Source organism: Cnephaeus nilssonii, assembly GCF_951640355.1.
Source record: "Cnephaeus nilssonii genome assembly, chromosome: 6".
Taxonomy (NCBI): domain Eukaryota; kingdom Metazoa; phylum Chordata; class Mammalia; order Chiroptera; family Vespertilionidae; genus Cnephaeus; species Cnephaeus nilssonii.
In genome coordinates, this window is record NC_137077.1 from 2851386 (window position 1) to 2867058 (window position 15673).

The following is a 15673-nucleotide window of genomic DNA, read 5'->3' on the forward strand; positions in this document are numbered from 1 at the left end:
GCCTCACCCACCCAAAGGCCTGGGTGGCCAGGTCCAGATTTTCATGGAAGCCAGGGATGGCGATTTAACCGGAATACAGATGTGGGGGCTCAGCCCCAGCATCCATTACCCAGCACGGGGATTAAAGAAATCCCTTCCCTCGTTAGGATCTTTGTGTGACTCTCCTAATGGTTACTAGTAAATCTGAGCAATGAATCCGTCTACAAAACAGCAGACGTCCCGGATACCTCAGGAAGGACTGGTGGTAGCGTTTCTGGGGTTCCTACAGGCTGCATGGAACGTCCGAAGAGACAGGTCAAGTGCACGGGATGTGGGCTGACGGCTCGTTAATCCCGGGGGTGGAGATGGGCCGGGTGACTGGACTCGTTGCCTCTCTCCTGAGCCTCCGTCTGTCGTGACCATTCCTGTAGCTGTTGTGATTGTGTCTCCGCCACAGTAATGATCGCTAGCGCTCAGAATCAGGGCGGCCCGGGTGCTAAGCCCCAGCTTGCTTTGCACCTAAGCGGCTTCTGATCCCCATGGCTCCTGGGAGGGCTGATGGGTCCAGAGCTGTTTGGCAATTCAGATTCCTCGTCCTCTGACTCTTCCTAATGCCCGTCAGCTCTTCAGAGCCTCCCCTGAGCAAGAGGAGAAGCACGCAGGCTGGTTTTGATTAGAGGTGGCTGGATGCATGAGAGAGGTCAGGCGGGGTCAGCCAAGGCCCCTGGCTGAGCAGTCGGCCACAGGGCTCGGCCCTTCTGAGCGGTCCACTTCCCAGGCGCCAGCACAAACCCTGGCCCAGAGCATGTGGCTCTGGCCAGGCTGGGGCTGGGAGCTTTAGGCTCTCGGCTGTTCTCCATCTCCACTGGCCAAGTGGCCTCTGCGTCACTCCTGCCTCTTTGGGGCTCCTGGTGTGTAAATTGGGACCGGCAAGCCCTCCCCCAGGGGTGAGAGATCTTTTCGGGGAAATGCCTGAAGCGGTCAGGCGAGTGGCCGCCTGAGGGGAGTGACTCACGTACGCAGCTTCTCCAGAACTCAGGCTCCACAGAGGGACCCAGGCCCTCCCTCTGTCCCGGCGCTGGGTGGGAGGGGACCCGGAGCTCTTGGCATCGGTGGCTCGTCTCCCTCTGCCCAGGGCTCCCGGGCACCAGTTCTGGCCCATCACAGCCCACACTTGCCTCCTGCTCAGCCCCTGACACAGCAAGCAATGCAGCCCCTCTCCGGCCCACAGCCGGGCGGCCAGGCCAGTCCCAGGCTCCACTCCCCTCATTGTGGTCATGTGACGGGCCTCTCTGGTCCCACAGTGGACAAACCACCCAGGAGCCAGCACCTTCAAGCTGTCTCCCTCTCACATGCTGCTCTTTTCTCTTAAACTTCTGTCATGTCCATGCACTCTGTGTGGCGTGGCGTGGCGTGGCGTGGTGCTGGGTGGTCAGCATGGGTCCTGAGCAGCAGTGCTGAAGGGTTAGCCAGCAGCCTATTCAGGTCAGAGGGAACCGGTTCTGCCTGGGGGCTGTGAAGAGGGGGCCAAGAAGCCCTGCGAGCAGGTGGCCTCTTAGGTGGCCAGCTGAGCGTGGCCTGGAACTCTGTGGCGCCTGGGTGGCTGGTGCTGTGGGAGGAGAGGGTGAGATGCCGGCTAATCCATGGGCCAGACCTTGGTTGAAAGTAATGGACTGAAGACAGCTGACCTTGGAAGCCAAGTTGGGGGAGGGCTCTGAACAGAGAGGCAGAACCCGCAGGCAGCATCCAGTGACACCACGCAGCCACAGCACACACCCTGGCTCTTGGGGCTGAGCCCACTGCTCAGAGCACACCCCATCTTGGGTCTGGCTGGGGGAGCTCCTTGGCAAAGGTCACTGGGGCGTTTTCGGACCCCTGGGGTGGGTCAGAGCAGAGAGCCAGTGGGTCCCAGGATGTTGCCCTCTCTGCCCTGTCTCTGCCCTTGTCCGGGGCCCCTCCCCCACGCTCCTCCAGCCTGGACCTTGACCTTCCTCTGGACTTTGTCTTCCCTCCGGCTGCTCCTGCTCCCACTTGCCCTTGGCCTGCAGGCAGACAGGACACCACCCTGGCCTCCCGCACCTTAGCCAGCAGATGCCCCCAGAGGCCACCCCACTCTGCTCAGCTCGCAGCGTCTTTACACTCCTGACCGCCTGGATGTCCGCAGCTACCTTGGGAAATATTTCCGGTGAGCTGTCATCCCCTCGCAGGAAGGAAAACCTAGCGGGGCCACCCTGAGGGGCAGTATCCAGCATGGGGGACCGGTGTCTGATGACACGGCCAGTTCTGCTCCACCCACCGCCGGACTCGAATGAACCAGCCTGTAGGCAGACCCACGGGCCCTCCCGAACTGCCCCAGACACGTGACTTAGGGTCCTGCCAGTAAGCCTGGCCAGTGGGCGCCCCCACATGGCCCCTCCAGGGCCAGGGACATCCCCTGCCTGTGCCAGGGCTTTCCATCACCCGCTGCGGGTGCCGGGGCCCTTGTGGGTGTCTGTGGCTGGAAACTGTGTTTTCAGTGGGGTGAACCGGCGTGACCGTGCCCCAACCTCAGGGCCGCCCTCCAGCTGCTCCTCAGGGTGGGCCGGCCAGGCTGGAGGCGAGGGTCTCGGTGTGCAGGTTCCCCTCGCCCCTGCCTGCTGCCGACCAGGTGGGCGGGAGAATAAACAGCTCACCCACTGAGCGGGAAGATTCATGTGCTGCGGGAGAGGCCTGTCCGGGACCTGCGCGGCCGGAACGGCCCTCGCGGCGAGCACAATAAATCCAGCCCGTTATTTTTTACGAGCCTCCCACCCCATAAACAACTCCTTCGGCTGTTGGTGAGCCAGCCTCATGCCCTTCTCCTGGCCTGGCCTCCAGACAGCCAGGCCCGAAAGCCCTGCGGGGACCCCAGGCCTTACTCACGGGTTAGTCGTGGGGCTTCCCGCACGCCGCAGACCCTCAGGGGGGACCCCAGGCCTTACTCACGGGTTAGTCGTGGGGCTTCCCGCACGCCGCAGACCCTTGGGCCCCCCAGCGTGTGGAGTACATGGCAGAGGGCGAGCCCCAGGCCAAGAGGTAGTTGGCCCTGGCCCCGGCTCTCTGCTCGGCCACAAGTCCTAGGGCCTCGGTTGCTTACCTGTCTAATGGGACAGACATTAGTACTCAATATAGAACTGTTGGTGAGGATTGAAATGAGATGAGATAGACACACGGTGTCCCCTGGTGACTGTCCGCTGTCACTGGGCAGCACCATGTGCCACCCACTGTGCCCAGAGTGTGACACAAGTCACCAGATCCCGAGACAGCCATGCACATAGCTGTGACCCCTGCTCTGCAGGAGGCTAAGAAGCAGAGACTTGTCCCTGGTGAGTAAATAGCACAGTCCAGATCTGAGCCCTGTCTGACCGGCTCCTACAACCAAAGCTACTGAACAAGCGAAGGGGTGGAAGGGCAGGGGCAGGGGGTGCCGAGCAGCCGGGAGCCCCTCGAGGCACACGCCTCACCCTGCCACTGAGCCTCCTTGTCCCATCCCGTCTCCAGACGACAGCCGGAGCCACTGCTGTGGACATGCTGGCCCTGTCACCCACTCAGGACCTTCCACGGCTCCTCCCCACGCTGTGCACATGGTGGCGCAGCCACAACGCACCGTCTGCCTGGAGCACTGCCTTCCCCGCCTTCCCCAGCCCCCTGCCTCTGTTCTCCTGTGACCCGGGAGCCCCGTTTCTGTGCTGTTCCCAGCCCCCCACTTCCCGACGACTCCTCACCCTTCGGACCCAGCGCCCTGCTGCCCCTCCGTGCAGCCCTCTCTGCCTCGGGCAGGCAGCGCGTGGTTCCGAGGGACTCGCCCTCCCGTGGGGACTGGTGCGCCAGCTCCTGAGATGGGCGCACGTGTGTCTCGGGGCTGGCACAGGGCGGAGCGGAGGAGGCTGCCGAATGGAAGCAAGCAGGGCCCTGGGCTCCTCGCAGCGCCCGGAGGACGATCCGAGGCTGCGTGCAGCCTGAGGTCAGCTGAGGCCTCGCCAGCAGTGGCGCCCACATGTGTCCCAAGTTCAGAGACTGCCCGGCTCACGATCCCTGCCTCTGCGTGCGCTGCTCCCTCCTCCGAGCACCTCCCTCCCTGCGGACTCTGTTCCCAGGTCCCCCAGTGCTGACCCGTGTGTTTACCTGGTGAGGGGCCAGCCGGCAGTCTGCCCTGGTGGGAAGATATGGTCGGAGTCCTATACGTTCCCAGGCAGGGCTGTGCCTGCCCTTGATGCGCGCCCTGGGGAAGGGAACGGTTCTCAGCGTTAATTGATGCCTGCGTGTCCCCCTTTCATCCTCCAAGGCCCCGGGAAGTCACAGTGGCCGCCCCTTTGTGCCTCGGAGGGAAGGCGGCGCAGGGCGGCAGCAGGAACAGCCAGTTTGGGGTGGAGCCCGGAGCCATGGTGCTCTTGTCCTCAGCACGGGATGGGGGGATGGGCGTGGGAGGAGAGGCACCAGCCTGGGGCGGGGAACTGCTCGTGTCCTTAGAGACTCGCCCGCTTGCGGCCCCGAGTTCTTATTGCCGCCTCCTCCTGGTCCCCAGGGCCGTCTGTGGGAACGCTCTCGAGGCCCCCACGTTGGGCCCTCCATCTAGTCACCTGTGGGAGGGAGAAACAGACTTGTCCCTGGTCACGGGCAGGCCAACTGCCCCCCCCCCATCCCCGGCTTCATTTAGGGTCCCCGTGGAGGGACAGATAGGGTTGCCAGATAAAATGCAGGACACCCATTGAAGCTTGGATTTCAGATAATAAATACTCTTTCAGTATAAGCATGGCCAAGGCAACATTCGGGACATATTTATACTCAGGAAGTACCTGTTGCTGACCTGAAACCCAGCTTCACCCAGGCTGCCTGTGTTTTTATTGCTGGATCTGCAGCCCTAGCAGAGGGAAGGAGTGAAAACTCAGAGGCCAGTGCTGTGTCCCAGCCACCTGGGCCTCCCGGCGTGGACGTGCTCCTGGTGCCGCCTAGTGACCAGCCTGGGAAGTTCAGGGCGGAGGGCGGGGCGGTTAGCCCTGGGAGGGGGGGGAGGAGTTGGAGGGGCGTGGGCCCAGGGTGAGGTGAGGCTCTGTCGGACCAGCACACAGAGGAGGCCAGCGCAGAGCGAGGGGACTGGGCACCAGCTGTGTCGCGAGGGGCTGTCGGAGGGCCCTGAGCTGGAGCCATCGCCTCTTTACAGCCTTTAATGGTCTCCCTCCTCCTCTTCTGGGGAGGAGACTGAGCAGGTTCCAAGGCCACACGTTACACGGCCGGATGGTGGCACCTTCCATGCTATCTCCACACTCGCCTGCACAGACTGCGTGTGGTCCTCAGCTGCCGGACAGGCGCCCTCCCTGCTCATGGAGGCAGCTTGCCGGGGCTCCCGGGGCCAGGGCTAGGCAAGGCACCGGGGTGGGAGCCACGTGTCCATCCCTGTTTCCCGAGAAGGCAGGCCAGCCCACCCCCTCTGCTGTCATCTGGACGTCAGGAGCCAGCCACATCTCAGCTCTCCCTACGTCCGTCTGTCATGGGCACCGTGCCTGTCCACCCAGTGGTGCACTTTCGGACGTGGTCGCATCTGAAAATGCACCACCGGCGAGCAGGAGGAGCAGAGCAGCAGCCCCTTGAGGGCCAGGAGGCAGCAGAGTGAGCATTGGGCCTGCTGTTGGAGTGGCTGGGGGTTGGGGGAGACCTCTCTGAGCCTCAGCATCATCACCTGCCAGGGACCTGCTGATGCCACCCGGCACTCAGTCATGGAGATGGGCAATTCGGGATGTTTGCAAAGAGCCTGGCAGGGGTCCTGGCGCTGAAGAGCTCTGGGTAAGAGGAAGCCCACAGTCCCAGTCGCTCCCATTTCCCAGGTGGGGCTGCCGCTGGGATGCAGCTGGGGTGGGCGGGGCTCATGGTCGGCTGGGGGTGTCGTCTGGGGCAGCCAGCTGCTGGGACCCCAGCCAGGCCTGGAATTTCCCGGAGGATATAACTTGGGGCACAGGGTGGGAACAGAGACCTCATGCCCAGGCACCCTAATGCGAAGCCGGCGGAGCACCGTCCAGGTGCAGATGCTGCTGGAGGGCAGTAGGGGGCGGAGGCAGATCCGCGGGCGGCAAGGGCCTGGGCCTGGGCCTGCAGACAGACGCTCCCTGCAGCCTGCTTGCCTGGAAGCCCAGGCTGGGCTCCTAATCCGGCCTAGGGACCTGCAGGAAGGGTGGAAACAAGGAGGGCCTCCTAGAAGAGGTGACATCCAAACAGACTATCAAGTAACTAGTAGGAAGCTGCCATTCGAAGGAGGGGAGTGTCCCAGGCAAAAGGAAATAGGTTTCCGAAGGCACTCGGCGAGGGGGCGGGCAGGCTGAGCAGGCCGCAGGAGCGCGTCCCTGCTGCCAGGGCCACGGCGGGCGTGGGGACAGGAGGACCTGAGCGCCACACTGAGAACTTCCAACCCCACACGGTGCGCCCTGGGTGGGGCAGGGCACATGGAAGGCTTCTTCGCAGTGGAGAGACAGTCTGTTTATATTCTAGAAAGTTCCCTCTGCAGCTGGAGAAGGGCAGGCCTTCGAGTCAGAGGAGCAGGGGTCTGATTTGGTTCTACCCCATCCTGCTCAGGGGGCCGGGGCACATCGCTGAGGCGCTCTGCGCTGCTCTGTACAGCGAGGAAAAAGCTGCCTCGCTTGCAGGGTGGTCGGGGAGGTCTGTTCTCTGTGCCAGGCCTGGGCTGGGCTGGGTGCTCGGGAATGAACAGGCATGCTCCAGCCCTCAGCCAGCTTGGGTGGGGGTCCTGGGGACACAGACAGGTCACCCCTGGCTCAGGGAGGGCCGGGCGAGGAGCTAGGTACTTCAGAGAAGCTGGGTTGGAGATGGGCTTGGGGAGACTGAATGTGGGAGTGTGGACGGAGCAGGAGGGCCAGGGCCTGGGTCATCCCAGGGCTCCCATCACCGCGGGAAGTCCACGCAGAGGGCAGCGGGCTTCCCTGCCCTCCCCCGGCACGAATGCCCCATCGCCTCCTTGGGGCACAGGTCCCACCCGCTGTCCCACTCCGAGTCCCTGGGGACGTTGCCCAGCCTTTCCTCACCTGACTCTCCTCTCCTCACCTGCAGAGTGGGGGTAAAGCACCTACTGTGCAGAGTGCTCCTGGGGCTTAAGGAGATGCACAGTGCTCAGCCTGCAGCCCAGAGCCACCCCATCTGCCTTCCTCAGGCCCCCCAGATCCGCCCCTCACCGCCCCTCACCGTCCCGCCCCTCACTGCACCGCACCTCAGTTTTGACCTCTCTCTGGCTCAGCGTTTTTCATCTGCTACAGCACGCGGCGCAGCGTGGCACGCGGGCGGCTCTGGGAGAAGGTGGTGTCATCGTCATCTCCCACCAGTCCGGTCCCCTCGCTGTCCCTGCGCCTTTCCCCAGGCAGGACCTCCGAGCTCTCTTCACCCCCCTGCACAGCACGCGGGAGTGTTTGTTTGCCCTGCGCAGCCTGGGCAGCTTGCTGACTCGGCCATTCCTGCCGCCCCCAAGGCCACAGCCTCTCCCTGGGCTGCGGACCTTGTTGATGAGGTGGGAGTTGGGGAGGCCGGGGCAGAGCAAGGTAATTGTTCTTTCCTCCCTGCTCTGCTGTTGCCACTTGCCTTCCCTTCCCGGGTGTAAAGGACATGGATACAGAAAGTGATGTTATTGATGAAGTCGCCATAGCAACGACCCTTGGGAGGCACACATTCCAGCTTTGTTATCCTGGGGCAGTGAGAGAGACCGGCTCCTCCGTGCAGACTGGGCTCCCCCCGCGGCCCTGCTCAGACGCATCGGTGAACTTTGCTTTGCAGAACGCCACGTACATCTGGCTAGGGGCCGGCAGAGCCCGCCGCCATTGAACTCTGCACGTTCTGGTGGGGTGTCATGATGGAGGCCTTGGGGACAGATCGGCCCCGATGGGGAAGGACAGCCAGGCCTGTCCCAGGGCCCCCAGGAGGAAGCACTGGGCACTCGGGAGAGGGGGCGCTGCCCGGGCCGTGGCTGTGCCTCGCACACGTGTGGCCCTGGCACATCTCCCCCCTCATCCAGCCTCCCCGTGCTTGTTTGTGACATGGCCTGGCAGTACCACTCCACAGGCTTTGGTGAGGGTGGGGTTACACTGAAGTGCAGGCAGAGCCCACGTGCCCGTATCACATCTGGAACCCTCACAGGAAGGGGCTCCGAAATGTGTCCTAAATCCAGCCTCCTCGGTCCCCATCCCCTCCAGCTCCTTCCTCTCTCTCAAGGTGATACCCCAGCCTCCACCTGCCTCTGCCTGCAGTCTGCCTGCTTCCCCACGGCGTCCAGAGATCTGGCCCGATTTACCATTTTTCCGGCTCCCCCTGCCAAGGAGTCCCTCCAGTCCTCACCTGCACCCTGAGCAGCCTCCCTGGCCAGAGAAAGGGGTGCACATGCGTGAGCGCCTGAGGCAGGTCCTGTGGCCCCACGTTTACAGGTGGAAGTTAAAGCTCAGAGAGGTGACGTGGTTGCCTGGGTCCTGCGGCAGCTGGCAGAGTCTGAATTGGAAGCTGGCGGTGTCGCGGCTGAGCATCTGTCTCCTGGCTCCCCGCCCCATCCTGGGCACCAGCGAGACACTCGGTCCGAGTTTGCAGGACATAATTGGATTTGGATGGGTTGGATCCAATTAGATTTGACCTGGCAGGCAGCCCGGCCAGGCTGGCACTGGGCCGCTGAAGACCGGGTTTCCGGGAAGGACTCTGGCCCGGGGCGGCTCACCTGACCATCTCCTCAGGAAGCAGGTGCCTCTGGAAGCGCTCAGGCCCATGGCAAGTCCCCCGAGTGGGCGGAAGCTGAGCGATTCTAAAGCTGGACTCTGTATAGTGTCCCAAGTCTGGGCCAGTGAGCTCCCCAGGGCCAGGCTTATGTTGTGAAGATTGGGGGGGGGGGGGCGGGGATTGTAAGCCGTGGCCCTCCGCTGGGCCTGGAAGTTCAGCCTCCCCTTCTCCGCATGGAGGAGGCCTGCACTTAAACAGGGGCCCTGGGCTCCCGGCTCAGGGAGGAGCACAGCCCTGCTTCGTGGGCATCAGTCTCCTGTGCCGCCCTGGGATGCCCTGCAGGGTTAACCTGGGGGTGGCCCAGGGAGCATTGCCCAGAGCAGGAAGGTCTGCGGAGCTGGTGGGGTTGAGGCAGGACAGGGTCTGTGTCTGGAGAAGGCAGGGAGTGGGGGGGGGGGCACTTTGGGGACGGTTACAGGCCGTGGGGTACATGTGGGAAGTGGCGGGTGTCACTCAGGGGAGAAGCTAAAACACCAGCTTCTTGTACATTTGTGGGCTCCCCCTGACCCACTGATGATGATCAGGGAGGCTGCCCCACGCCACCACCCACTAACCAAACCTCGCGGGGCCGAGTCTCGGAGACCTGCGAGGTCCTGGGTGTCTGAGGGGCCCAGGGAGCCCTGTCCTGAAAGCCTCTTGGAGGCGGGGCTGCCTGGCCTGACGGGGCCCCTGAGGGGCTGCCCTCTGCCTGGCTCCCAGGAGCAGGCACGGCCTCAGGGCCCTGTGGTGCCCGGTGCCTGCCCCATCCGGCACCTTCCTGTCGGGGCGGCAGAGGGCATCACTCCCGCTTTGCAGACGAGGCTGTAAGAAGTGAAGCCGTTTTCTCCAAGACGCGTGAGCAGTGAGGAGGCCAGGCCACAGTCACATCACCTGGCTTTCCCGGACTTCTTTTCCAGGAAAGCCCCGTGCCACGCTGGCTCATACCAGCTGCAGAGCCACGTCCATCCCCCTGCTGTCTCCCTGGAGCGGGTTGGAGCATTTACACCACAGAAATTGGCAAATGCTGCCAACCAGCCCCACCCAGGCCTCTCCCTGCCCTGTGAGTGGCTCAGCGTTTATCAGCACCCACCCTGCAGGCCACGCGTGCCTGCTGTTTCGAAATTCCATGGTCCCGTGTGGACTCAGCATCCTGTGCGGAGTCTGGCCTGGAGGCGCTTCGCTGACTCGGCTGTTGGTTAGTTGGTCGTACGCTGCGTTGGTACGACAATTCGATTTGAATAAGGAGAAAAATGAAGGTGATGGCACAATAAGAGGCGTGAAACCAGAGGGCAGCATGTGGAGCAAAATGCAGGCTTTGTTCATTTCCACTTGGGGTTTTATTTAGGTTCAGAATTTTTAAATCTTTATTGTAGCTGCCGGGGTGTCTGTGTTCTTAAATAAATGCTGATTCTCGGTCATCCACGTGCATGGGCCAAGGGACAGGGTAGGATCGGGCTGGTCCGCACCTCGGACAGGACACCAGCAGGCCACCTGGGAGGGGAGGCCGGTGTGGCCCGCCGGCGGTTCCTTCCGCTGTCTGAGGCCAGCTCCCGGCAGCGGGACATGGAAGCCAGGTCTCGGGGTGCGTGGGCGGACGCCGTCTTCCTTCCATCTGCCCTTGGCCTCTTGACGGACTTGGGACCTAGAGCCGCTCACTTGACTCCTGGCCTAATAAATTCTGCAAACCCCTCACAAATCACTAGGAAGATAAACATCAACTGGAGTCAACCGAAGGGGGTCCGAGCCACTCCAGGCAGTCAGGAAGGGAGATCAAGTTGTCTGGGGGGAGGGAGGCAAGAACTGGGGTGACTGAGGAGGGCGGGCCTTGTTCTCGCCATCATACCAGTGCCCTCAGCGCTGACTGGGCAGGTTGCAGAGGCCAGGCCTCCGGGGACATGAAGCGGGTGGTCCCTGCCCCCGAAACCTGTGGGCAGCCCAGCTGCATACTCAGCGAGGCACTTGGGCGGGAGGGGGTGGGGGCTTCAGAGCCCGAGGCCCGGTTCAGGGCCTCGTGGTGCCTTTTAGCGCACCGTGGGCCTTTGGGGCGGGCGGCTTATCACAGTTCCCTGTCTCTGAAGGGGGTGCTTGTCTTTATAGGGGTGCACATGGAGCTGGAGGCCAGCGCCTGGGTGAGCAGGGCTTTGCACTTGGGGTGAGGGTTCTGGGGGTCCTGAACCAGGTACATATGGAGACCCCTCTGGCAACTGCTGGGGCTGGCGAGGACGAGGCTGGGCGGTCCCGTGGGTGGCCTTGTGCAGAGATTCAGTGTGAGAGGTGGTGAGGGGACTGACGGCCCGGGGGGACGCCTGCGGCTGGCCAGGCCAGGTGAGCGGGGCTCTGCCTGCCTCCTAGGAGCAGGTGGCACTTCTGTGCGACTGAAAAGTGCTGCACACACTGTTTTAATGCCACCTGCGCCCGCGTTAGTGGGGACGCTGTCTAAAGCCCTGACCTGGAAGCAGTTTCAGAGCCCACACCCTGAAATCTGACCACGGCACAAGCGGCTCCCTGTGGGTCCCTCCCTGCCGGGTGCCATGCGGCTCTCGGGGCGAGGCCTGGCTCCAGGACTGGGCACCGTGTCCTTGGTTTGTCCCCAGAGGCCCCTCGGGATGGCTCAGGACACTCCATGTGACCATGGCGTTTCATGGGCTGTCTCTCCTCAGCCTGAAGTTTTCTCTCTCCCCTCATCCCCGACCCCTCTTGTCTGTCTCTTCCCAGAGGGTATGAACTGCATGAACAAAGACCATGGCTGTGCCCACATCTGCCGGGAGACACCCAAAGGTGGGGTGGCCTGCGACTGCAGGCCCGGCTTTGACCTTGCCCAAAACCAGAAGGACTGCACACGTAGGTAGATGGAGGCAAATGGGTCCGACATCCCCACACGTCTCCTGTCATTGCTTTGTGGGGGGTCTGTCCCGTCCACTGGACGTGGCCCAGGGAGGGCTCTCAGCCCCTGGGGGAGGAGAAGGCAGGGCCCCTGAAGTGGTCTGGGGGGGCATGAGGGACGGGGCCATGTTTTCCCACCTGGCATCACACCACCCACACAGCCCGAGCTGGGCTGGGTCTTACATAGGGCCCTGCGTGGTGGCCCTGCCAGTGTCTCCTATACCCCCATCCTCTCCCCTTGACCCCAGAGACCCACCGCCCTGAGCCCTCACTCTTTGGCGGGAATGGAGGGCAAGGCACGGGTCTACAAGCCCGGGTTCTGGCGGGCAGCCCTCGGTGGCAGGATGACATAGAGCAGGAGCGGAGCTTGGTTCTGGAGGGTCCCAGCCCAGGCTGTGACCTGATTCCAGAATCTAAGACCAGAACCCACAGTGCCCCCTGCAAGGCCCAGGTAAATGGTGCCACCCGGGGAGACCGGGTGCGTGAGGCCTCCGGCCAAGGGGCCGTTTCAGCACAGCTCGAGGTCAGCCTGCGGGCTCGAGTGAAACGCAGCCTTTAATGGGGTCCCCCAGCTCCCCAGGAGGAGTAGGACAGTGGCCCAACACATCAGCTAGTCCTCAAAGCCTGACCCTCAGCTGCGGGGGGCGGTGGGAGGAGGCCTCTGCTCACTGGGCAGCTGACCCCCAGACCGCTGTAATGTTTGCCCCGGGTCTGCAGAGAGGGGGGGAGGCTGGCTGAGCATGCCCAGTTCTGGCACAGGCAGGTGCTCCACACCAGACCCCTTCCCGGTGCAGGACGTGGTGTGGAGGAGCCCAAATCCAACTCCCCAGAGGGAAGTGGCCCGTCCTGGCCACGGCACTGGGGGCCTGAGGCCGACCAGCTCATAGGAAATGGCCTGGCTTTCCGCCTTCATTCTGCGGAGAGGACCGCGGCCCTGTGGGCACCATCCTCCGTCACTGTGATTCGCTCAGGTCCTCCACTCCCGTGGGTGCCCGCCACACCACTCCAGCTCACGCTCTCCTCCGGCAGTGCCCGAGGTCTGGGCCAGCGTGCATTAGGCACAGTCCCTGTCTCCCAGGACCTCGCCCTCCAGCCCCCACTCAGGGTTCAGCCACTGCTCAAGGTGAAGACGCTTCCTTCTGCCGCGGTGTGGCCCGAGAAGTGAACGAGCCCTCCTCTTCCCCGGTCTCTCCTGTGGGTCCGAGATAAACACTGCTATCCCCAGGGGCAGGCACTCGGGGGGTGCCCCGCTCCAGCCCAGGCCTCTGGCCAGGCCTCCTGTCCCTGCACCAGAGACATGCCTTTAGCCGCGGAGAAACCTGCCGCCGCCTGGCAACCCCAGACCCAAAGCTGAGTGACCCCAGCCGTCCGGCCCTCCCGCCGGAGACCCAGCTTCCGCGGGACCAAGGCCCAGGCGGCACCCGTGGCCGGAGGAAGGCACCTTCCTGCAGTGAGAGACCCGCTCTGGCCACGCCCTGAGCCGGCCACCGGGGAGGGAGCTGCAAGCCGCGGGCGATGGCCGGGCCGACGACGCTGCCTCGCTCTGAAATTCCATCTGGACAAGTGCGACAAGGGGACACCTCACTCAGGGAGCAGCTCCTGGCAGCCGGCCTGGTCCGTGTCGGGGAAGCAAGAGCCTGGGTGTGGCTAGGACTCCCGGCCCCCCTAGCAGGGAAGAGCCGAGCCCTTGCCCAGAGCGTTTGCGGGTGGAAGAAACAGCAGTCCACCCAGGCGGCCCCGGACTCGTCCGTGTGGCTACGATGGCAGGGCAGAGTCAAGTTAGCGATGACCTTGAGGTCACTGGAGGTCCAGGAAATTCTCGCTCTGGAATCGGGTTGGGAGGTGAGGCCTGGCCCAGCCTCCACGGACCAGCAGGACCACAGGGGCCGTGCACCCCTCCAGAGCCCAGGACCCACTCCAGGGCCAAGGGAGGTACTCCCCGTTCTTCTCGGTCTTCCCAGAGCTCCGGGCTCCGGTATCACTTCCGTGTAAGCTGTAGGCTCTCCAGGTGCCCACGAGCTCGGCCTGGGGTCCTGTGTGGAAGGAGCGAGGGGCCCTGGGTGTGGCCCTCCCTTGAGTGGCCTCAGACAGGCTGTGTCCTCACGTCCAGGGCATAGCTCACGTCCTGCACCCAGAGCTGGGAAGAACGAACCGCAGTGGCTGAGGGCCGCTCCGGCTCCACCGCCCGCTCTGCAGCGGCCTTTCTCAGTCTGAAGAGGCATGAGGGTCTCGCCCAAGTCCAGGCTCCACGGGATGCCCCTCCCCTGGGACCCGTGCTAAGCCACCACTGCTGGAACCCTGGGCTTCCCTGCGACGCTTCCTGGACCGGATGGAGATGGGCTGTTTCAGGGATGGGAGAGGCTGACTCCGCGCCGCCAGGCTCCTGTGGAGAAGGGGCCTGCGGACTGTGCTCGAAGCCCCAGCTGAGCCGAAGCAGGTCTGCGGGCCCGTGCAGGGTCACCCTGGAGGGGGGTCCCTCCTTCAGGTGGACCTCAGCTCCCTGCGGAAGAGCGGCCTGGCCTGCTGGGACCTCTGGTCTCTACAACAGCCTCTGGGACACTGACCGGCGCCACTCTCTGCGTCTCCCCGGCGCCATCACTCGGGACGGCGCTCGCGGGGAAAGGCCGGCCTGGATCGGGGCTGCAGAACTCGGCTCCTTCACCAGGGCCTCGCCACCACGCGAACCCCCCTGGACCAGCACTGTCATGGGTCACCCTGATGGAGGTCACATAGTCACACTGCCAAGCGAATTAAAAGTTTAGATAAAATTCTGGACAAGAGGCTGAGGATCCAAGAAGATGCCCTGTCCTCGGGGCCTGGCGTGGCGGGCGACAGGCACCTGTGGTCTGGCCGCAGAGGAAAGCGGGTGGCGGCCCTCCCGCCCTGAAAGGCACAGCAGCACGTTTCCTTCAATAAACTTGAGTTTGTCATCTTCCCCACACAGACTGGCTCCTTTCTGTTCGGCCCCTTTTCAGCTGCCCCAGGTCGCTGGAACATTCTAAGATTCTGGCTGGACAAGACCAGCCCCTCCGGGCCCTGGGCAGTGCGGACTGTGTCACATGTCCAAGTCAAAGGTCATTTCAAAGGGCACCTGAGTGACTAACCGGCATACCTTCTGTCCATTTGGACATGGCCTTGGGGGGGGGGGTTAGGGCTGTGAGGGGGTGGGATTTGAGAGGCTGCTGGGATTGGAGAGAACAGGCACCCAGGGGGACACCCTCCCACACGCCCAGAGCATAAGCCGGGGAAAGAAAGCTCTCAGGAATCAAGGGCATGAGTGTCCCCTCTCCCCATGGGCACCCCCCCCCCCCACCTCAGAATAGGCCTGGATTACAGACATTTGCCCCATCGAGTCAGGCTCAGGTGTCTTCGGTGGCCCAGGACCACATTGTCCAGCTTCTCCCTCTTTAACTCGCACTGTCTGAGTGCATCGGCTGTGTGCCCCTCTGCTCAAAGCCCAGGTCACCACGTCCCGCCCCGTGACCTCTGGGGAATGAGCAGTTCCAGCCAAGACCTCGAGGGCTGAGGGCAGGGCAGGTGGGCCCGTTCGCTGAGTGCCGCATGCCCTCTCCCTCCCCACCCTTCACCCCTTAACAGAAACCACCAACACCGAGAAACTAACCGTGCTTGTCATTCTGTTTATACACACGTCTCTGCACCCTGGGCCTAACTAGTGACCTGTAACTATGGCAACGGAGGCTGCCAGCACAGCTGTGAGGACACAGACACTGGCCCCGTGTGCGGCTGCCACCAGAAGTACGCCCTCCACTCGGACGGTCGGACGTGCATCGGTAAGTAGGCGCCTTCGCTGCCCTGGCACCCCTGCCCCCCCTGCCCCCATGGGAGGCGCCGTGCGGCCCTGACGTCAGCCAGCACCCCAAGGAAGCTTAAGGGAAGCCAGGAAAAGTGTGCCCCACACAGTGAGGGGAAGCCGCCTGTGGAGGCGCCCAGGGCGCTCAGCCCCAGGACCAGGCGCCTCTGCTGGGGATCAGGCTGGGGCTCTGCAGGTCCTCCTCCTCGGGGAGCGGCCCTGGGAGGCGGTCTGCGGGGGAGGAAGGTG

General features: G+C 63.5%; 1 protein-coding gene across 6 annotated transcripts in view; it reads left to right on the plus strand.

Moving 5' to 3' along the window:
• Positions 1 to 15673, plus strand: part of SCUBE1 (signal peptide, CUB domain and EGF like domain containing 1) — a 98303-nt gene that overhangs the window by 46214 nt on the left and 36416 nt on the right. For 4 of the 6 annotated variants that reach the window (XM_079774553.1, XM_079774555.1, XM_079774557.1 and 1 more), the window contains exons 5-6: positions 11446 to 11571; positions 15288 to 15404. In XM_079774553.1, coding sequence (XP_079630679.1) covers positions 11446 to 11571; positions 15288 to 15404 — 243 coding nt within the window. The remainder of the gene's footprint in view (positions 1 to 11445; positions 11572 to 15287; positions 15405 to 15673) is intronic. The other 2 variants (XM_079774554.1, XM_079774556.1) reach the window with 1 other exon arrangement.